Here is an 18,081-nt window from a genome sequence, read left to right as displayed (position 1 = left end):
CGGGAGTCTTGGTTTTGGAGGTGGATGTTGCGATGATACTGAACCAACGATAGTTTCAGGGATATCCCGACATACACACTGTATGTAGACTGATACAATCATGTGGAACAGTTCCACATGATAACTACACTGTATCTCAGGCTTTGCAGTTTGCTTCTTGGCTTTGGCATGCCAAAACTAAAGACTTGAAAGCTGTCAAGTGTCATCTTCAAGTAAGTACTTTACATTGTAAAGCTGGGGTTAGTGCATGCGCAGGGAACTATTGCCTAACTGGAATACAGTCTATAAGCGTGGCAAGCGGTTAGCCACACTGATCATGTAGAAAATACGTCGGGTCATTGCTGCCATAACTATTGGGACCCGGGGTGAGTGGCAGTGGGGTAGGCTTGTTGAGCAAGAACACAGCCCGGGCAGGCCCGCCGGAACCGGTCCGGTTGGTCAGGTTATCACCGGACCAACCTTGTGGCCACCAACACATGTCATGTGTACTGCTGAGGAGGGCATGTGTAGATTGTGTACTGCTGAGGAGGGCATGTGTAGATTGTGTACTGCTGAGGAGGGCATGTGTAGATTGTGTACTGCTGAGGAGGGCATGTGTAGATTGTGTACTGCTGAGGAGGGCATGTGTAGATTGTGTAGTGCTGAGGAGGGCATGTGTAGATTGTGTAGTGCTGAGGAGGGCATGTGTAGATTGTGTACTGCTGAGGAGGGCATGTGTAGATTGTGTACTGCTGAGGCGGGCATGTGTAGATTGTGTAGTGCTGAGGAGGGCATGTGTAGATTGTGTACTGCTGAGGAGGGCATGTGTAGATTGTGTAGTGCTGAGGAGGGCATGTGTAGATTGTGTAGTGCTGAGGAGGGCATGTGTAGATTGTGTACTGCTGAGGAGGGCATGTGTAGATTGTGTACTGCTGAGGAGGGCATGTGTAGATTGTGTACTGCTGAGGAGGGCATGTGTAGATTGTGTAGTGCTGAGGAGGGCATGTGTAGATTGTGTAGTGCTGAGGAGGGCATGTGTAGATTGTGTACTGCTGAGGAGGGCATGTGTAGATTGTGTACTGCTGAGGAGGGCATGTGTAGATTGTGTAGTGCTGAGGAGGGCATGTGTAGATTGTGTAGTGCTGAGGAGGGCATGTGTAGATTGTGTAGTGCTGAGGAGGGCATGTGTAGATTGTGTAGTGCTGAGGAGGGCATGTGTAGATTGTGTAGTGCTGAGGAGGGCATGTGTAGATTGTGTACTGCTGAGGAGGGCATGTGTAGATTGTGTACGCGCCATATCATACACAAAGTATGAAAGACTATGGTACGACCGGACTAACATGAAAACTGCTTCCGGCAGTCCTGATAGGGATACCTGTACGTGGGCGAGTCGCAAGCTATTTTCAACTCGTCCGGCCTAGCTCAAGTGACGTCTGAGCTAGAGGGGTCCGGAAATTTGGAGAAAATCAAGCCCATTTTGTGCTTTTTTTTAGAGCATTTTATGCATTTGCCAATCTTGCATGATAAAATAATATTGTAAAAAGAACCCCAGTGAATTGCAACAGCTACATGTATGTAGCGGACTGAGGTACAAGGAAGTTGGCCAGGAAATTGGTCGGGCCGCGAGTCGAGCCGGGCCAACTCCGACGCCCGTGATATTTGCCTCATGCATCATGTACATCCATACAGCTTGCACAGAGTTGCTGGCTCAACATAGCACAGCCATGGTCTCCCCAACACCACGCGCGCACACTCGCGCGCGCGCACACACACACACACACACACACACACACGAGGGGGGGGGGGGGGGTTAACCCAATCCCTTATGCTGCAATGGCAAAACCTTCAATTTTTTTATTTTTAAAAATAGCTCCTCAAGCTAAGCATAAAGAAAAGAGTTGCTATGGAACTACAAGTACTGGCACAGGACTGCATAGCTTCATTATATTAGGCAATAGTAAATTCAAATTTCGAGTATTTCAAAAATAGTTCCATTTGCATTCCAAGAAAATAAACAACTTCAGTTCAGTTTCAAGCAAGAAAGTTACTTCCATTACTGGCAGTCCTAACTTCATAAGGAAGAAAGGAGAAATACTTCAAGTCCAGTCAATTTGCTTTTACACGCCAGCTGTTCTCATTGTGTCAGCTTGGATTGGCGATCCAGGGGGTTACCTTCATGCCTTGATAGTGATCACACCATACCAGGCAGCGGGCAGGGCAGGCAGAAGTGGCTTCCAGAGACGCGCATTACTGTTGCAATGTGGTACAGCTGTTCTCTTTCAGCGAAATAATGATGAGCCGTAGGGATACAGGCGTACCAAACTAGGAAATAGCGTAGATACCGATGCGGTAGGTTGATGGGGTGTGCGACCACCAACTGCCTACTGTGGCTTGATCTGCAAGGTGATCTTCTGCTGGTTGTCTAAGCATTCCTTTAGCTTGTTCTCGGCAAGAGTTAGACGCTGTTCAATGATGCTGACCGTCTGCATAAGACAAGGGAGAGGCAAGGAAGTGTGTGTTTTGATGCAGTCATTTTCATTGTGTTCTCAGGTGCACATGCTGCATGCCTGATGTGAAAGCAAACGTGTCTATCAGCTAGACAAGGACTCAGGAGCCTATACGGCAAGTGCCACTGTTGTAAATCAACACACAGCACATGAGCAAACACACGTGCACGGACATTGTATACACAACACATGCAACAGCCATACACACATGTTGGTCCCGATTACCCACGCCTACCTGTGTGATCATGTCGAGCTGCGTGGTGATGTGCTCAAGGGCATTGGTCAACTGCGTCGGCATTGTGTGCGCTTCCAAGGGCACCGTCACCTGAGAGGGCTGATGGCCGTGACTGTTGACCTGATGTTGTTGTTGTGCTGCTGCACTCTGCTGCGCTGCCTGTCTGACCGACTTGGGAGGGTGACTGTGGGATCTTTGCTGTCCCTGCTGTTTGCCACCGCCACGCTGAGTGCTGGCTGCCGTACCAGCCATGGTAGACGTGCTTCCGCTGGCCTGGAATGATGCCTGAAGGGGAACGCTGGTCGTGGCAGGGTCGCGTTCGCCTATTGCGTAATCCTTCTGTGCACGCAAACAAACATAGTGTAGCAAAGAGAGTTAGGCTGGTGTAGTTGAAAAAGCAGTTCTCGTCTGAATGGATGTTTGTGCTCTCATGGTTGAAAACGGAATAAGCACCCTGCGGAATCTAGTACAGTAGCCCTGCAGATAGTGCTGAAACGATTATATCGATTACTCGTTACTTACTCGATAAGAAATAGATCGAGCGGTTATTTCGATTTTATCGGCTAAACGAGTAGAATGGTAGTTGCGCTCGGTACGGGATTTCCCTCCTTTTGAGGGGGGGGGGGGGGGGGTGCACAAAGCGTGCATGCACCGAAACTTGGCGAAAGTGTTGCGAGTACGACACGAACATGTACATGACTGTACACTTGCAATATCGATGTATGTGTAAAAGTACAAGCGCGATCTGAGAAACATCGCCGCGATCACCGTCGCCGTCTTTTCAGCTGACTTCTTTTCTTAGATACAGCATGCAGGACTGGCAGGCTCAGTATGTGTCTACACTAGCTGCAGGGGCTGGAGTTCCCTCCACGTGCGAGTAATCTTGAGCTAAAGACAGTAAAGTGGTCTTCAGTTTCGTGTTTTCCGTTCTGTCAACGGTTCCCGAATCAGTTTGATCGACGACAAGCTAGGCCTAGCGTACTTTAGGCCTAATTTGAGCAAAGACAGGAAAAGCAACTAGTTACTTGTTGGCGCGCCTCAAGTCAGCTCATCTTTCGAAATCCACGGATCTGCACCCCTGGCCGGCTTCTCTGACTTCATCGCCGGAGCCAGCGAAGTCACAGGCGAAGGGCACCGTCAGCTCTTGGGTTGCAACCAGTGCGTCGCCACTGTCTTGTCTGTATTCGTCTGGTCAGCCCGAGCAACTGACGGACTTTTGCGGGATCATCGGATCTATGTACCCGCTTTCCGTCGTTGGAGATGTTGGACTCGTAAAAAATTTGAAATTCACAGAATGTACATTGTACTGTTGTAGTTACAATAATAATCGTTTAGCCGATAAGCCGATCGTTATGGTATCAGCTAAGCCACTAAGGAAAAAACGTAATCGTTTCAGCACTACCTGCAGATATACATATACCAGGCTACAGTACTGTCGGTCGCCGAAGAACTAAGGGCGCATTTGGTTGGTACGAACTAGAACAGGATTCACCAGAACAGCGCGTTTGGTTGGGACTGCACCTGTTCTGGGTCGGCCAGAGCATGTTCTGCTTGCTCCGGCCTCGAGGCCGGAGCAGACCGAGCAGTTTCACCTTTTCACAGTGAAACCTGGCGGGAACATCAATTTTGGTCCCAAATGATCACGTGCATACGCTTTTGGGTTGGACTTGTCGTACCGTACACAGTGCCCATGGTGACCCATACACATTTTGAAGAATGCACCAAGTTTGGCATATTTTTCACAAAAATATGCTCTGTTTCTGGAGTACCGTTTGGTTGGCATGAGGCTGCTCCACAGTGTGCACCAGCTGTTCGATCCTCTTCTAGATCGTACCAACCAAACGCACCCCAGGGGATCAGCCTCCAAGCCTAGATCGTTCTTATTTTCATGTGTTACAGCCTATGCACAGTTGAGTCACCGTGTATACATTGGTATGCTGTGCTTGATGAAATTCTAGCCTGGTCGTTCTTCGGCGCTACCCGACAGTACTGTAGGACCAGGTTGCACACCAGCAGTACCACACGTACGCTTTACTTTGCACTTTGCAGGTACTTGTGCAAGCATTCAACATCATGGCACTGCCAGAGCTGTACAGAGTTGGTACCGAGGGATGTGCATCATCTGTTGTGATGTGACTTTGACATACCAAGTCACCACCATGTCTCTACTGTCAGTCACTTTACCTTGGGCATGGAGAACAGTGCGCGGCCGACGTCCACTACTGGGGGTGAAGGATCCACCGTGTTGACTGGATCATGGCCAGCAACCACATGCTGATAAGAAGAACAATTACAAGATATGTGATGTTAGCATGTGATGGAAGGACAGTTGCAACGTAGTCATTGGATGCTACCCAGTACATGAACAACAGTCCAGCAGTCAAAGCCTGGACAGGTGATGCAGTGTGACATTTGGAAGTGCTATCTGGACTGTGCTGTGCTGTGCTGCTAGGCAACCAGCTCAGGAAATTGTACTAAGTAATCTGCTCTTGCTACTTTTTTCAAGTGCTAGGAAGGTGCAATGCGCTCCCCTCTCCTGCAATGGAGACAAAAGTGTGGCGTACGCATACTGCATACAGACATACAAGTACATGCTGACTTATCATGTACAGGAGTTGCATGTCAAAGGACTGCTGGAGGAATACTGCGTCAAGCTAGAAATAACAATCAGAAATAGCACTACACACACACACACACACACACACACACACACACACACACACACACACACACACACACACACACACACTTGTACTTGTTGCTCACTGCCAAAACTGGTCACGTGGGTCTCCCCGGGAGAGGGGAGAGAGACTCAAAAGGAATCTTGGAAAGATGACTCAATTGGCTATTGAACCGCCCACCGGCCGACACTCCCTGAAATCCCCAAAACTCTGGGTGGACTTGAAAATGATCACACACACACACACACACACACACACACACACACACACACACACACACACACACACACACACACACACACACACACACACACACACACACACACACACACTGGCATACAGCCGGCTCACCGTGTCACGGGCACTTGGCTCCAGACCGCCCGCACTGTCAGCCGATGAGCGGCCTGGCATTGATGACATCATCGACGATGTCGTCTTTGTCGGCGGAATACTTGACGGCAAGGACGTTGGCAGTGACGATGGTGGTTGCTGCCGTGCACTCGCTGCAGGCCTCTGTGATGACTTACTTGATGAGAAGTCACGTCGCGGACGAGACTGAAGAACTGCACAAACCCAGCACATAACACACACACACACACGCACGCACGCATACACACACGCACGCACGCACGCATACACGCACGCACGCGTGCACGCATACACACACACACACAGCAAAGAGTGAGCAGTTTAGTACAACTAGCAACTACATCCACATAATTATGTGTACAGTGGAGCATGGCAGCTATGCCGCCATACCTGAAATCAGAAGCAAGTGCACAATAACACAATCCGGATATACTTCAACAATGCATTGAGAGCATTGTTTCACATCAGAAACGACCGCACGAAAATGTCCACCGCCACGTAGTTATTCACGACACCAGACAAACCCATCGCCCTTCTGTTTCCTCTATTTTGTCCATCTGATTACCAAACCAGCAACAAGCGACATTTGGAGCTTGTACAGACTTTTCTTGCACTTCGAACTAAGCTCGAAGCAGGCACCTAACCGAGCGTACATGTACTTACGGTCATTGTAATCCACAGCATCAAAGTTGGTTCTCCACAGTAGAACCTGTGAAAACAACCGAAGGATGACTACACAGTCTGGTTTCATGTATTAAGACAATATTCATACTTGTGTATCCTGTAAGCTTGTGGAATGGTAAACGCTAACTTTGTAGCCAGGAATCATGGCCGCCCATCAAGTGCAGCAGGGACGTTGCAGCCAGCACAGCGGGTCCGGCTTTCGCAGCACTCCGCTTCAGTCAAGCAACCCTCGTACTGGATGCAACCAAAGCCACACAATGTGGCACCTCTTCACTTCAGGCACAAACTTGCCAACAATGTTACATGCACGTAGCGTGCATACCACGTCCTCCCCCCCCCCCCCCCCCCTATTTGACCAAACGGCATACCATTGAAGGCACATTTGATACACCACAGAGTTCATAGGCGGTCTACAGTCCGCACCCGAGATTTCGGGCCTAAAATGGCATGTCCAAAGTTAGTGGTGAAACGAATATACCGAATATTCGAATGTTCGTTCGGTTTGTCACATTCGAACGAATATTTCTCATGGCGAATATTCGCTAACCGGGTATGCAGAGTTTACCAGGCGACTTCAAACTTCCGTAACTTCGCGAATACTTAACCGAACCGCTTCATCGAAAGTTCCATCGGCATTAGAAAACTCTCAGCTGTCGTCTCGAAGCAACCCGGACGCGATCCGAGGTCCTGGAATGGAGTTATGGCGGTCGAACGAAAAATCACGTCTTGAGCTGTTTTTTTGAGCGTGTAAAATGCACTTCACTCTTCAGCTGGGGATTTTGTGAAAATTGACCTAGAGATGATGGTGAAATATGTGCCTTCGTTTGTCATGCCTAATAATAGTGACAATATCAAATAAAATGACTGAGAGGAGGGTGTGTGATGTCATCCTTGTTAACGAAAGAATATTCGTTCGTTCGTTCGTTAAGCCAAAGAATATTCGGCTACTGGGTTTTGATATTCGTTTCACCACTATCCAAAGTGCAGTACCTACTACACTCCAGCCAATACGTTAGGCTTCAACTTAGCACCAATTGGGAACAGTTTCAGAGAAATTGAATACCGACTGTAACTGTGTCTCACCTTGCCATCAGCTCCAGTTGAGCAGAAGTGCTGACCACTGGGTGAGAAGGTCGCTGACAGCGCTGCATCCTGCAGCACAAGTAGCATGCATGCACACACACACACACACACACACACACACACACACACACACACACACACACACACACACAGGGCACGTTCACATCCATTTGAAACTGGTGTTGATATGTGCAGTCAGTTGATCATCCCGGCGCGACAACAATCATCATAATAATTCATACTCGGATGTTGAGCCAATTGTAATATGGAAAGAGAAAAGGACCTATAAGTTACGAGTTATGACTCGTCTGACTGTATACTATCCCATTACCTTGGTGGACTGTTAGTCATAACTCGTAACTTATAGGTCCTTTTCTCTTTCCATAATTCATACTGTATGATGTTTGCATAACGGCCAGTTCTGAACCAGGCCCTGCATGAGCACAGATAACCATGGTAACGACAGCACTCACCTGGTGACCATGGAGAGTGTAGAACAGTCGGCCTTCCAGCAAGTCCACCACCTGTACAACGGACACGCATAACAGTGCAATGACATCAGATTTCCGCTCATCCATACCAAAAACATATACGGTACCCTGTAAGAAGGACTTAGGCCTGTGGGAATGCCCTATTCAAAATTTAATAAATAATAATAACACAAGGCGTATTTGAGCCGGTACTGGCATGATATCAGGGTTAAATGGACCCCTTGTCCAGTGAGCATCTACACCATAGCTGCATAATCTGTAGTTTTCTACTCCGCATTGCGTTCGCACGTAGCTGCAAGTTTCATGCGATGGATCAAATGGAAGAGTGGTATGCTTGACGACTGCCTCACATCAACAAACAATATCTGGAGTGAACACTTTGCAGCCAAAACCATCAGCGCCACACCACAGTACGGAATGTTCCGTCTCATGTTACCTTCAACATCGAGTCATTGGATGAAGAGATGAGGTAATTGCCGGAGGGATGGAAAGATACGCACGTGGCAGGTCCAGTGTGTGCTGGAGTAATGTGACACAGCGGAGGAAAACACATGTCTGCAAAACGGACTGCAAAGAAGGGCTATATGTGCTAAGCATTGCATAAGATGATCAGATCAACATGTCCACGAGGAAACAAGTTGCTTCATTCATATCCCGACTCAGAAGAATGGTGGTGTCCACTTCAGGCTGGTGATGTTCACGCTTACAGCCCCTTTGTCCTACAGTCAACCATGCGAATAGCGGCCTCGGATAAAACAACAGCTCGCGAAGAACAAGAACAACACTATCTTCAGACCAAATAATCACTTGACTGCATGCCTTTATGAACCTCGTGAATAACACAACTATCCCCACTGCACTGACCTCCGGCCCCATTGAGGGTCGTTATTCGCAAGGTGTACTGTAAAAGCCTGTAATCCATTACAGCATGCATAAAGTGTATACTTTTCTAAGGACTCGCCTTGAGTGAGTGCTCGGAATAAGAACATGCAATTTACATCAAAAAGCACTGGTGTTCCTAAATTTTAGTTTTCCAGTCCGCTCCTATTAATTTTTTTCGTGATTTTCTAGCTTGACCATTCTTCGACACCTGACACTTTTATCCAATGTGGTAATTGAAGCTACTAAAGCATTGCATGTATTATTACTGGAGTTAGAGATTCTCGATGACCCGCCGGTCCAGTACAGTGTGTGGGTACATCGATATACATGTAGCCTTACTGTCATAGTGCTGAAGTAGCTTGTGCATTCGCAGATCCCAGACCTGTGTGAACACCGCACACAAGCCGTTGGAGCAGATTGTGTGCATTCAGTACCATTGTGAACCGACGAATACAAAACTGCTTATTTTTTTACTATGAACACAGCCCTACTGGGAAACATGTGGATGACAACATAAAACAAGACGAAGGGGATGTTGGGAGGGCAACTCGACCGACCAAAGGTCTCGGTGTTGGCGTTGTGATCAGGCATCGTAAATGGGGAAAATGGGGATTGGGTGTTGCGGAAGAAGACAACAGAACAAACAGAAGAGGGTTATGCGGCATGCGGGCCCATACAGTCAGCCACCTTGTGGCTGTGTATGCCATATTTTCGGCAATACTGGTGGAGGCGGTTAGCAGTTTCCAAGCCCAAAAAAATCACCCAATTCGAAAAAAACTTTTCAAAAGACCGGCCCCAATTTCAGAAAATATGGTATACAATGTACGACTGTGTATACAGCAGACCAAGTACTCAACGCTGCCTGCAACTGATGGCACATACCTTGACAGTGTTGTTAGAACATGCTGCTGCCACGCACGTGCCGCTCGGGTGAAACGCTACATGATTGATGTACCTACACGAGTACAAGGATTAGGAAGGACGGGCGCAACGCAATGCATGCACATCAGCATACAGAAATTCCCGAACAAGACAAACAGTTACACACATAGCATCCCATCCAGCAACAGGGTCATGGCATGAACTGCACAGGTAAAGCAAGACGGCAAATCTGATGCGTTCATTGGGGTTCTGCGTACCACAAACACACCGCCGTTCTGGTGGTAGCACTGCAGGGGTATTTCATTCTACAGCCAATTACACACGCCGCTGAAATGTACACTGACCTGCAACAACTGCAGTTAGAGACCACATGTCTTTGGTGACTAGTCATGTGCACCACCCAGTGCAGCATACACCATCATACATCGTATCTGCTTAGAAAGTCCACCCGTCCTATAATACCAAGTTCAAACAACTCTGGCGTATGTGTGAACTATGCGGTCACGTGATAATTAAACACCTCCAGGTGATAGCCTCCGAGTAAGCATGTTGAACTAAACGTGAGCACAGTTGATGTGACTGGCAACATGGCATACCTACCCAGCATATTCATGGTACGTGTGGATAGTCTCTCGTGACAGCAGATCCCACAGTCGTAACGTCTTGTCATCACTGGCCGATGCAATCATGCGAGAGTCCGGTGAAAACCTGATTGATCAAAGACAAAAAAATCAGATCAGGTTCTCTGACATCTAGCTACACGGGTCCTCTCCCCACACTGACCACTGGGTTGCCCACAGCGTACTACATACAGTCATGTAGTCTGACGTGAAATGACACCGCAATGCTTTCCCACGCACCCTTACGGACGCACACATAGGACATACATGCATACACACATACACATACACAGTGACACACACACACATACACACACACACACACGCGCGCACGCACACACACACACACACACACACACACAAGTGTGCACACCGTGTGGATTCTACCTTGCGCAGCGCACCCAATTCTGGTGACCGGTTAGTGTGAATTGAAACTTATGCCTCTCCACAGCCCAGACCTGCAGCATGCAGTAGACAGCAAACACATGGACCGCAAACAATAGTAGATATTCAATACAGTAAAACCTGTCAAGGCGACCACTTGTCCTAGAGGGCCCACAATCCAGGACATCACTTCCACTTGTAAGGCCCTGGGTAGGGGGGGGGGGGTCAAGGCCCTGGGTAAGGGGGGGGGGGGCATATTTTGAAGGTCCCAGGAGTTGCCGGCAGGGCTTAGACAGGTTTCACTATACATTTAGTACAAGCGCTTCATCTCCATTATCAGTTAGTTGCATACTGGTACATACAGTACAGTAGCAGGAGTACATGACCCGCAGGGTATCTATTCTTGGTATCCGACATGTCGTGGGAATGTGGGCTGCATGAATGGTAGACCGGGTCTACTAGAGGGTGTACTGAAGGTAATGCATACCCAATGCATACCCAATGCATACCCACACTGCATGAGGTGTGTACCTGCATCAGATGCACAGTACATGTACCAGAGTTTTCCTAATCAACACCTGCTAAGGTTTACAACACATGCTGGAAGGACAAGAGCAGAACAAGCACAGCTCAACCATGTGTGGCCGAACTTGGAGATCGGATTGGCCAACGGAGAAAGAGAACAAGAAGTGGTGATGTACCTTGACAGTCTTGTCATCTGCGGCCGTTGTCAGTGAATCGCCATCCGGAGAGAACTGGACGCTACGTACAGTTGCGGTGTGCGCTTTGAATGAAGTGCATTCACCCTTCCTGCAAGAATGCATAGCACACAGGCGATCTGAACAAACCCATTTGTGAGATCAAGGGCCGGTGGTTCAAAACTTCAGATCCATTTGAACCGTGAAGCTCAGTCGTGAATCTTTCTCTTTCGCTGCTGATTGATGGAGACAGAGAGAGAGGGGGGGGGGGGGGGGTCCTCCCGGCCATCAACTTTACGTCAGTACAGGGTGCATCCAGCCCTTATTGGGGGGGGGGGGGAGGTACAACCACTGCAGCACTACAGGAAAACCTGCAGACACAGTGCCCAACCAGAAAAGCAAGTCCTACAGTTTCGCCAACAAATATCTACTTTGCGGCCTTACACGCTCGGTATCCACATTCGGACAGTCTTATCGCGTGATGCTGACGCCACAAACCGACCACCGGGCGAGAAAGCAACGGAAGTTATGCCATCCTGCAGCCACAGACATACAATGAGGAGATAAAATATAGTGAAACTGGTGCCAGGAACGCTAACCGCGCTGCAGATGTCCAAGGCATGTATTCCCTTTTTGCTAGCACCCTATTTGGAATATTTGTAGTTACACGATACGGGCATACCTGGTGGCCGACAAAGCGATACGCCCGTGCCCGGTCTTTGAAGTTCCAGACCATCAGGCAACAGTCCATAGATCCAGTGGCTGTACAACACCGAGGAGCACATCACACGCTCAAAAGTCTGAGAACCGTGAATCAAAGTTCTGCTATAGGGGTAAAGAGTAGTGAGAAGAAACAACGCTAGTATCCAATGGTATACCAGAGCCGGTAAATCTCAAAGTACTAGTATAGCACACACATGGCTCACTCTATCTGCAAACAGCATGTATGTACCGCAGTCCTCTACGGAAACATAGAAGAACCTGGCTTTTAGGAACTCAGATGGTGAGCCAAGGAAAAAAACTGTAACATGGAAAAGTGTGGGCACAAGATATGCGATCGAGTCCACTAACTAAACCAGATTCTGACTGTTCAACGGATCCGGTTTAGTTGGTAGACTCAATCGCATAACTTGTTCCCACAGCCTGGCTTTTCAAACTCTTTTCACTTTTTATAGTACTATGAGTATTGTTGTGCTTGGAGCAAAACCTGCCCACAACGTTTGGACAACAAACCCAGCATTCTCGGATCAAGTGCATTTCAAGCAACAGTAGCAATGAGTGCTGGCAAAATAATCCATGTCAGTTGAGAGAGGGTCCCGGAATGAATGGCCACAATATTACGTTGCTGCTGTGCTCCACTTACCTAACTGCTTCATGTTGGGATTGAATGCAGAGCAGGTGACGGAATCGCGGTGCCCTTCAAAGCTGCGTTCCAGTGTCGGATCCTCCTGTAAGCCCAAGACGTAGAAAGCGCTCAACAGGATGTGCAGAATGACCATGATATGCATTCGTGAATTCAGCGCAGGTCATTTATACTTGCACCATGGCTGTTGTTAGGGATGGCACTTCCCTGTTTTCTACATTATGCAACAATGTGTATGAGCTATGAATGCAGGGCATTTAAACACACACAATGTAGTTATGTACAAAATGCCCCCCTACTTCCCCTCTCCACCAGGGCAAGGGCAGAACGTACCTGGACAAGCAGACTCAAACAGGCAGGGACGACAAACCTAATAATTATAACGGACAAAGTAATGTAGATGTACGAATATCGTACATATTGATTTCCCTTACCAGAATATGCGTCATGGTGGCAATTCTGCTATGAACGCGACTTCTGTTTATAATAGTGACTAATATCGGTAACGACTATTTTTCAATCGTCCGCAGAGCCCGGAAAAAACACCGCTCCGTCGTATGGATATCCCAGATCCACGCTATTCCTCCATGAAGTAATAGCCGCTGTTGAACGCTATGCCTTGGCAGGCCAGAATTTGTTAACCGGTCATGCTAGGAAGCCCGCTACATACACTGCATGCAGTGAGAATACTGGACCTTCAGAAAACATTAAATTTTTTGTTCAAAGTCACCTGTCATTCTCTGATGTGGCCGGGTGATATCGATAGTGACTGTACTCGACGTCTGCAGCTTCGTTCGATTTTGGCGCTCAAAAAGACATCACTGGCGCTATTTTGCTCGATATGCTCGGCTACATAATATTATTATTCATTCTACATGACCATGATGACTGTGAGTGTGAGTGTGATGATGGAGAAAACCTCGCTGGAGACTCGTGGAGCTCCGGAGAGCGGAGTGCATGTAGGCTTGTAACGTGTTGTCATTGTAAGCACCACTGCACTGCCACCTACAACTACTAGTACTACGTATTCTAAGCACTCGATCTGTGTAGGCTTGTAACGTGTTGTCATTGTAAGCACCACTGCACTGCCACCTACAACTACTAGTACTACGTATTCTAAGCACTCGATCGCCACTGACTTCGAGTGTTTTTTGTTCTCACACTCATAAATTCTCATAATCAGTCCACAGCCTCGCTGAGCCGTAGGTCTAAATCTACTCGTAGCTCTGGTCTGGACCGTGTGGACTGACTGATCAGCGCAGGGCCGGCAGCTCATCACTGCGAACACTAGTGGCAGTGCTTTGTGTTTCAAACTATGTTACTTTCAATGGTGGTGGCAGCTAGCACTTAGCAGCGGTACGAAATTTACTATTTCTGTGTCGTGGTTATTGGTTACAGGCCAGTTCATTTGGAACAGAACCATGTAGACTCTACACGTGATTTGCTCATGCTAGCCTATGTCACAGTATGTGTTCGGAAATAAGGAAAATGTCGTCACGGTAGTTGTGCCTGTGAAGGAGATCGGTAAGCGATGGTGTGAAGAACTAGCAACTAAGTAATTATTTGCTGCAGTGTGCTGCTTTGAGAGAGAAGTAGAATTGTGGAATTTCCATTCCACTCATGTGGCAATGCAGCCGCAGCGTGGTGCCGCTTTCGTTCACAATGGATATTGTGGGAGCAGTTTCACCCCGGGCACGGGTACTGCTGTGGGCAGTGCAATGCCCGCTAGCTTGCTGCGCCCCGCTGGTGGTGAGGCGATGACAGTGCACCCAATGGGTGCACCACCGTTCCAGTTTGCAGCCTCCAATCATCCTCACCATCAACATCATCAGCACGTAATACCCCCTGTCGCTGGCACTACTGCTGCCAGTGCAGCTACTGGATTTACTCACAGTCAGCTGGCGACCTTGCAGCCAGTGCACGTTGTACCAGTCCAATCATCATTAGCAGTATCACAGCAACCAACTAGTACATCTATGGATGCGACGGCGGCGGCGTGCTGCTCCGGGATAAACAGTGTTAGCGTTCCTGCCAACATCACAGCTACGGCGGCTACGGCAGCAGTGGGAGATGGGAGGGCAGCTGCACTGGGCGGTGGCGGTGCATGCTTGCTGAGCGGCGGTACTGACGATGCTGCTGCTCGCACGGTGATGGCCGATGGCACCGTCTTGCCACCTGCCATACAGGCCAGCTGGAAGGTGCTGGAGCTGGCACGCATGCAGATGATGCAGCGTCCCGAGCACCTGCCGCACTTCTTAGTGGCGCACTCACATCACCAGCACGAGCCCGGCGGCCTGTGCTGCGGGCAGCGCGTTATCCACCACGGCATCATACCGACCATTCAGACAATCGACGTGCCAGTATGCCACCACGCCAACACCTACCCGGCCATGCATATACCCATGCAGCCCACGTGTCACCACGTCGGAGCTGGCAACACGCTGAGTGGAATCGCCGCCGCTGGAGCTCCCCTCAATGTCTGGAGAGATTGTGTGGTGCAACACGGCGAGCCCGCGGCAGTCCCACCTGTGAATGTAGCGGCAGCCACCACAACACCAGCACTAGACAATGCGGACGCTGTGGACAGACACGACAGCAGTGATTTCAGTGACGATAGCGATAAAGATGATGACGCCAGCAACGACAGCAGCGATGATGCCAACAATGGTGGTGATACTGATGAGGTGGCGGTGGCTCCGTCACTCTCTGCATCACAAAGCACCGTCACAGCGGCACTAACACGAAGCAGCAGCGGAGTGGCAACAACCGCACCAGGCAGCAATACACTTGCGGTGAACTGTGGCGAAGGTCTTCAAGCTCTGGACACAATGCCCCACGCCAGTACCTCCACCTCGACCACTGCTGCTGCCACTACTAGTGCTGGTAATACTGGGTGTTGTGGTAATAGTCCAGCAGCCAGCGCAGGCGCAGGCGAGGCGGGTGACCATGATGCCAGTGGTCATGCTAGCTCCTCTCCCAATCTGGCCAATAACGACGGCGACGACGATGACGATGATGATGAGAGCGACATGGAGATTGACGTCGAGGGCAGTGTGTCCGCGGACGAGAGCGACGCGGGGGGAAGGAACGAGTGTGAGTGCTCGGCCGATGACGAGGAGCGGTCACTGTCCTCCGAGCAGCTACAGGCCGTCAAGGAGTCCATGAGCCAGGTATGGTTCACGCGAAAACCAGACAAAGATCAGCTGCAGGAAAAGGGAGTAACGTGGAAGCATGGGGCATGGTCGGCAGCGGAAGTGAAAATGTTGCAGGACAATATCTGCAAATACCTGCTGGATAACAACAAGGCCACGCTACAGGAGGTGGTGATGGTGCCTAAGAAAGAGATGAGAAAGGACTTCTACCGCATCATTGCCAAGGGCATAGACCGGCCGCTCTTCTCCGTGTATCGGCGTGTCAGACGCATGTGCGAAGAACTCAAGAACGGCAAGTACTCGCCTGCAGAAGTAGAGAAACTGAAAGAGCTGCACAGTAAGTACAAGACGGACTGGGTGAATATCGGCAAGCTGATGGGACGGAGCGCGTCTTCGGTCAAGGACCGATTTCGACTGGTCAAGGAGAATGGCAAGAACGGTAAGTGGACGGAGGAAGAAGAAAACATGCTACTTCACGCGGTGCATGATGTTACGGCCACGCCGATTGGGGAAACCGTGGATAAAGCCGTTATCTGGTCAAAGGTGGCCGAAAAGGTTCCGTCTCGCTCGGAGAAGCAGTGCCGCATCAAGTGGATCAACTTCCTCTCCTGGAAAGAGCAGAAGGGCGCAGAGTGGACCGCACAAGATGAGCTGGACTTAATCGGGAAGATCCAAGCACTGGACGTCAGCGACGAGTCCGGCATCGACTGGACTAGTTTGGCCAAAGGCTGGGCAAGTGTGCGGTCGCCGCAGTGGCTGCACAGCCGCTGGTGGAGCATGAAGCGCATTGTGCCCAAGCCCGTGCTTGCCTCGCACAAGGAGACCATTGAATACATGAGCAAAATGTACCCAGGCGTCCTGGAGCGCAAGGCCAAGAAAAAGCTGCCGTCAGGCAAAAGAGCGCAGAAGGCGAAAACCGCGCCAAGAACGAGATCATCTGAATCCAGCCCGGGCCGGATACATGAATCACCTGCCACAAGAAGTGACGATGTCCCGAGTTATGGCAGTGACACTACTCCAGGTGTGCAGCAATTACCTGAGCCCACTACCAATAATGGCAGCTGACAGCCGAACACATCTTTATTTTGACTATTTTAGTATATTTGGCAATTGATGTTCTGGACGGTGTTGGAGCCAGGACTTGAGCTCAACCAGTGACGGTGTTGGAGCCAGGACTTGAGCTCAACCAGTGACGGTGTGATTTACGTACATGTAGTCCTTCCCTTGTCTTATCTGAATTTTCACTTGAGCTTGAGATGAGAAATCCGATTGCTATACATCAGTCAAGGATATTACTGGGTCGCAGCAGTGCTAGCAAGGTGTCGTCATCCAATCTATATTATCTGATATTCTCTCTAACTTCTCACCTGGAAGACTTGTGCTTCAATAGCAACTGGGTCCCTATGACTGTGTGAGAGCTAACTTTGGATTCGTTATTACCAACAATAGAAGATCCAGTCTTTTCAAGACAGTGTTAGGGGTCTTTCAAATTCGGTACAGTCCTCTGTTTGATCATGGTTTCTGTTAGCATGTTGGGGTAGGTCATGTCCTTTGGCATGACGTCCAGGAGTCCTACTTGTACTATGTACAAGCATGCCATGATCTGCTAATCGGACATTGTCTACTTTTTGAGGAAAGTCCCGGGTAAATCCTATATACGTACTTGTCTGGTTCTGGACTGGTCTGGTCTGGACTCTGGCTGGGGCAACACAGACTCAGTACTCCTTCAGTTCTAAAACATGGAAGAGACCAAAAATACACGTGACGCATACTCTATCTGTGTGTGTGTGTGTGTGTGTGTGTGTGTGTGTGTGTGTGTGTGGTGTGTGTGTGTGTGTGTGTGTGTGTGTGTGTGAAGGGGGGGGGGGGGGGGGGGCTCCATAACCTCATTGTGCTTCATCGCAGCCAATACCGGACAGCTTGTGCTGTACCCCTGATGTCTTCTAGTCAGCACCATGTTTCTTGGGCTGAATCTGTGTCATTGAACTCATTAATGGTATGCCATGCATGGTTCAGCTGGCGGCGGTCAGTCGCTGGAGACTGTGCATGGGAGAGTACATGATTGTACAAG

General features: G+C 49.2%; 3 protein-coding genes across 3 annotated transcripts; 1 reads left to right on the top strand and 2 right to left on the bottom strand.

Annotated features, from left to right (window-relative positions):
* Positions 1-479: 479 nt before the first annotated feature.
* LOC135810482 (uncharacterized) lies at positions 480-2,157 on the bottom strand. The gene is made up of 2 exons (XM_065323972.1): positions 2,152-2,157; positions 480-1,241 (listed from the first exon to the last, which is right to left on the bottom strand). The coding sequence occupies exons 1-2, from the start codon at positions 2,155-2,157 to the stop codon at positions 480-482; spliced, it is 768 nt and encodes a 255-aa protein (XP_065180044.1).
* LOC135809528 (POC1 centriolar protein homolog A-like) lies at positions 1,818-13,580 on the bottom strand. Its single transcript, XM_065322888.1, has 17 exons — positions 13,293-13,580; positions 12,859-12,943; positions 12,178-12,257; positions 11,940-12,031; positions 11,499-11,607; positions 10,801-10,871; positions 10,394-10,501; positions 9,794-9,866; positions 9,251-9,293; positions 8,466-8,548; positions 8,012-8,062; positions 7,539-7,607; positions 6,435-6,480; positions 5,754-5,965; positions 4,906-4,995; positions 2,722-3,060; positions 1,818-2,462 (listed from the first exon to the last, which is right to left on the bottom strand). Exons 1-17 carry the CDS (start codon positions 13,305-13,307, stop codon positions 2,361-2,363), a joined length of 1,668 nt encoding a protein of 555 aa, XP_065178960.1. The 5' UTR covers positions 13,308-13,580; the 3' UTR covers positions 1,818-2,360.
* Positions 13,581-14,003: 423 nt separating this feature from the next.
* Positions 14,004-17,770, top strand: LOC135809526 (uncharacterized). The gene has a single exon (XM_065322886.1). It carries the CDS (start codon positions 14,487-14,489, stop codon positions 17,073-17,075), a length of 2,589 nt encoding a protein of 862 aa, XP_065178958.1. The 5' UTR covers positions 14,004-14,486; the 3' UTR covers positions 17,076-17,770.
* Positions 17,771-18,081: the final 311 nt, after the last annotated feature.

The sequence above is a fragment of the Sycon ciliatum genome, chromosome 2 (genome assembly GCF_964019385.1).
Source record: "Sycon ciliatum chromosome 2, ocSycCili1.1, whole genome shotgun sequence".
Lineage (NCBI taxonomy): Eukaryota > Metazoa > Porifera > Calcarea > Leucosolenida > Sycettidae > Sycon > Sycon ciliatum.
This window is presented reverse-complemented; position numbering and strand designations above follow the sequence as displayed.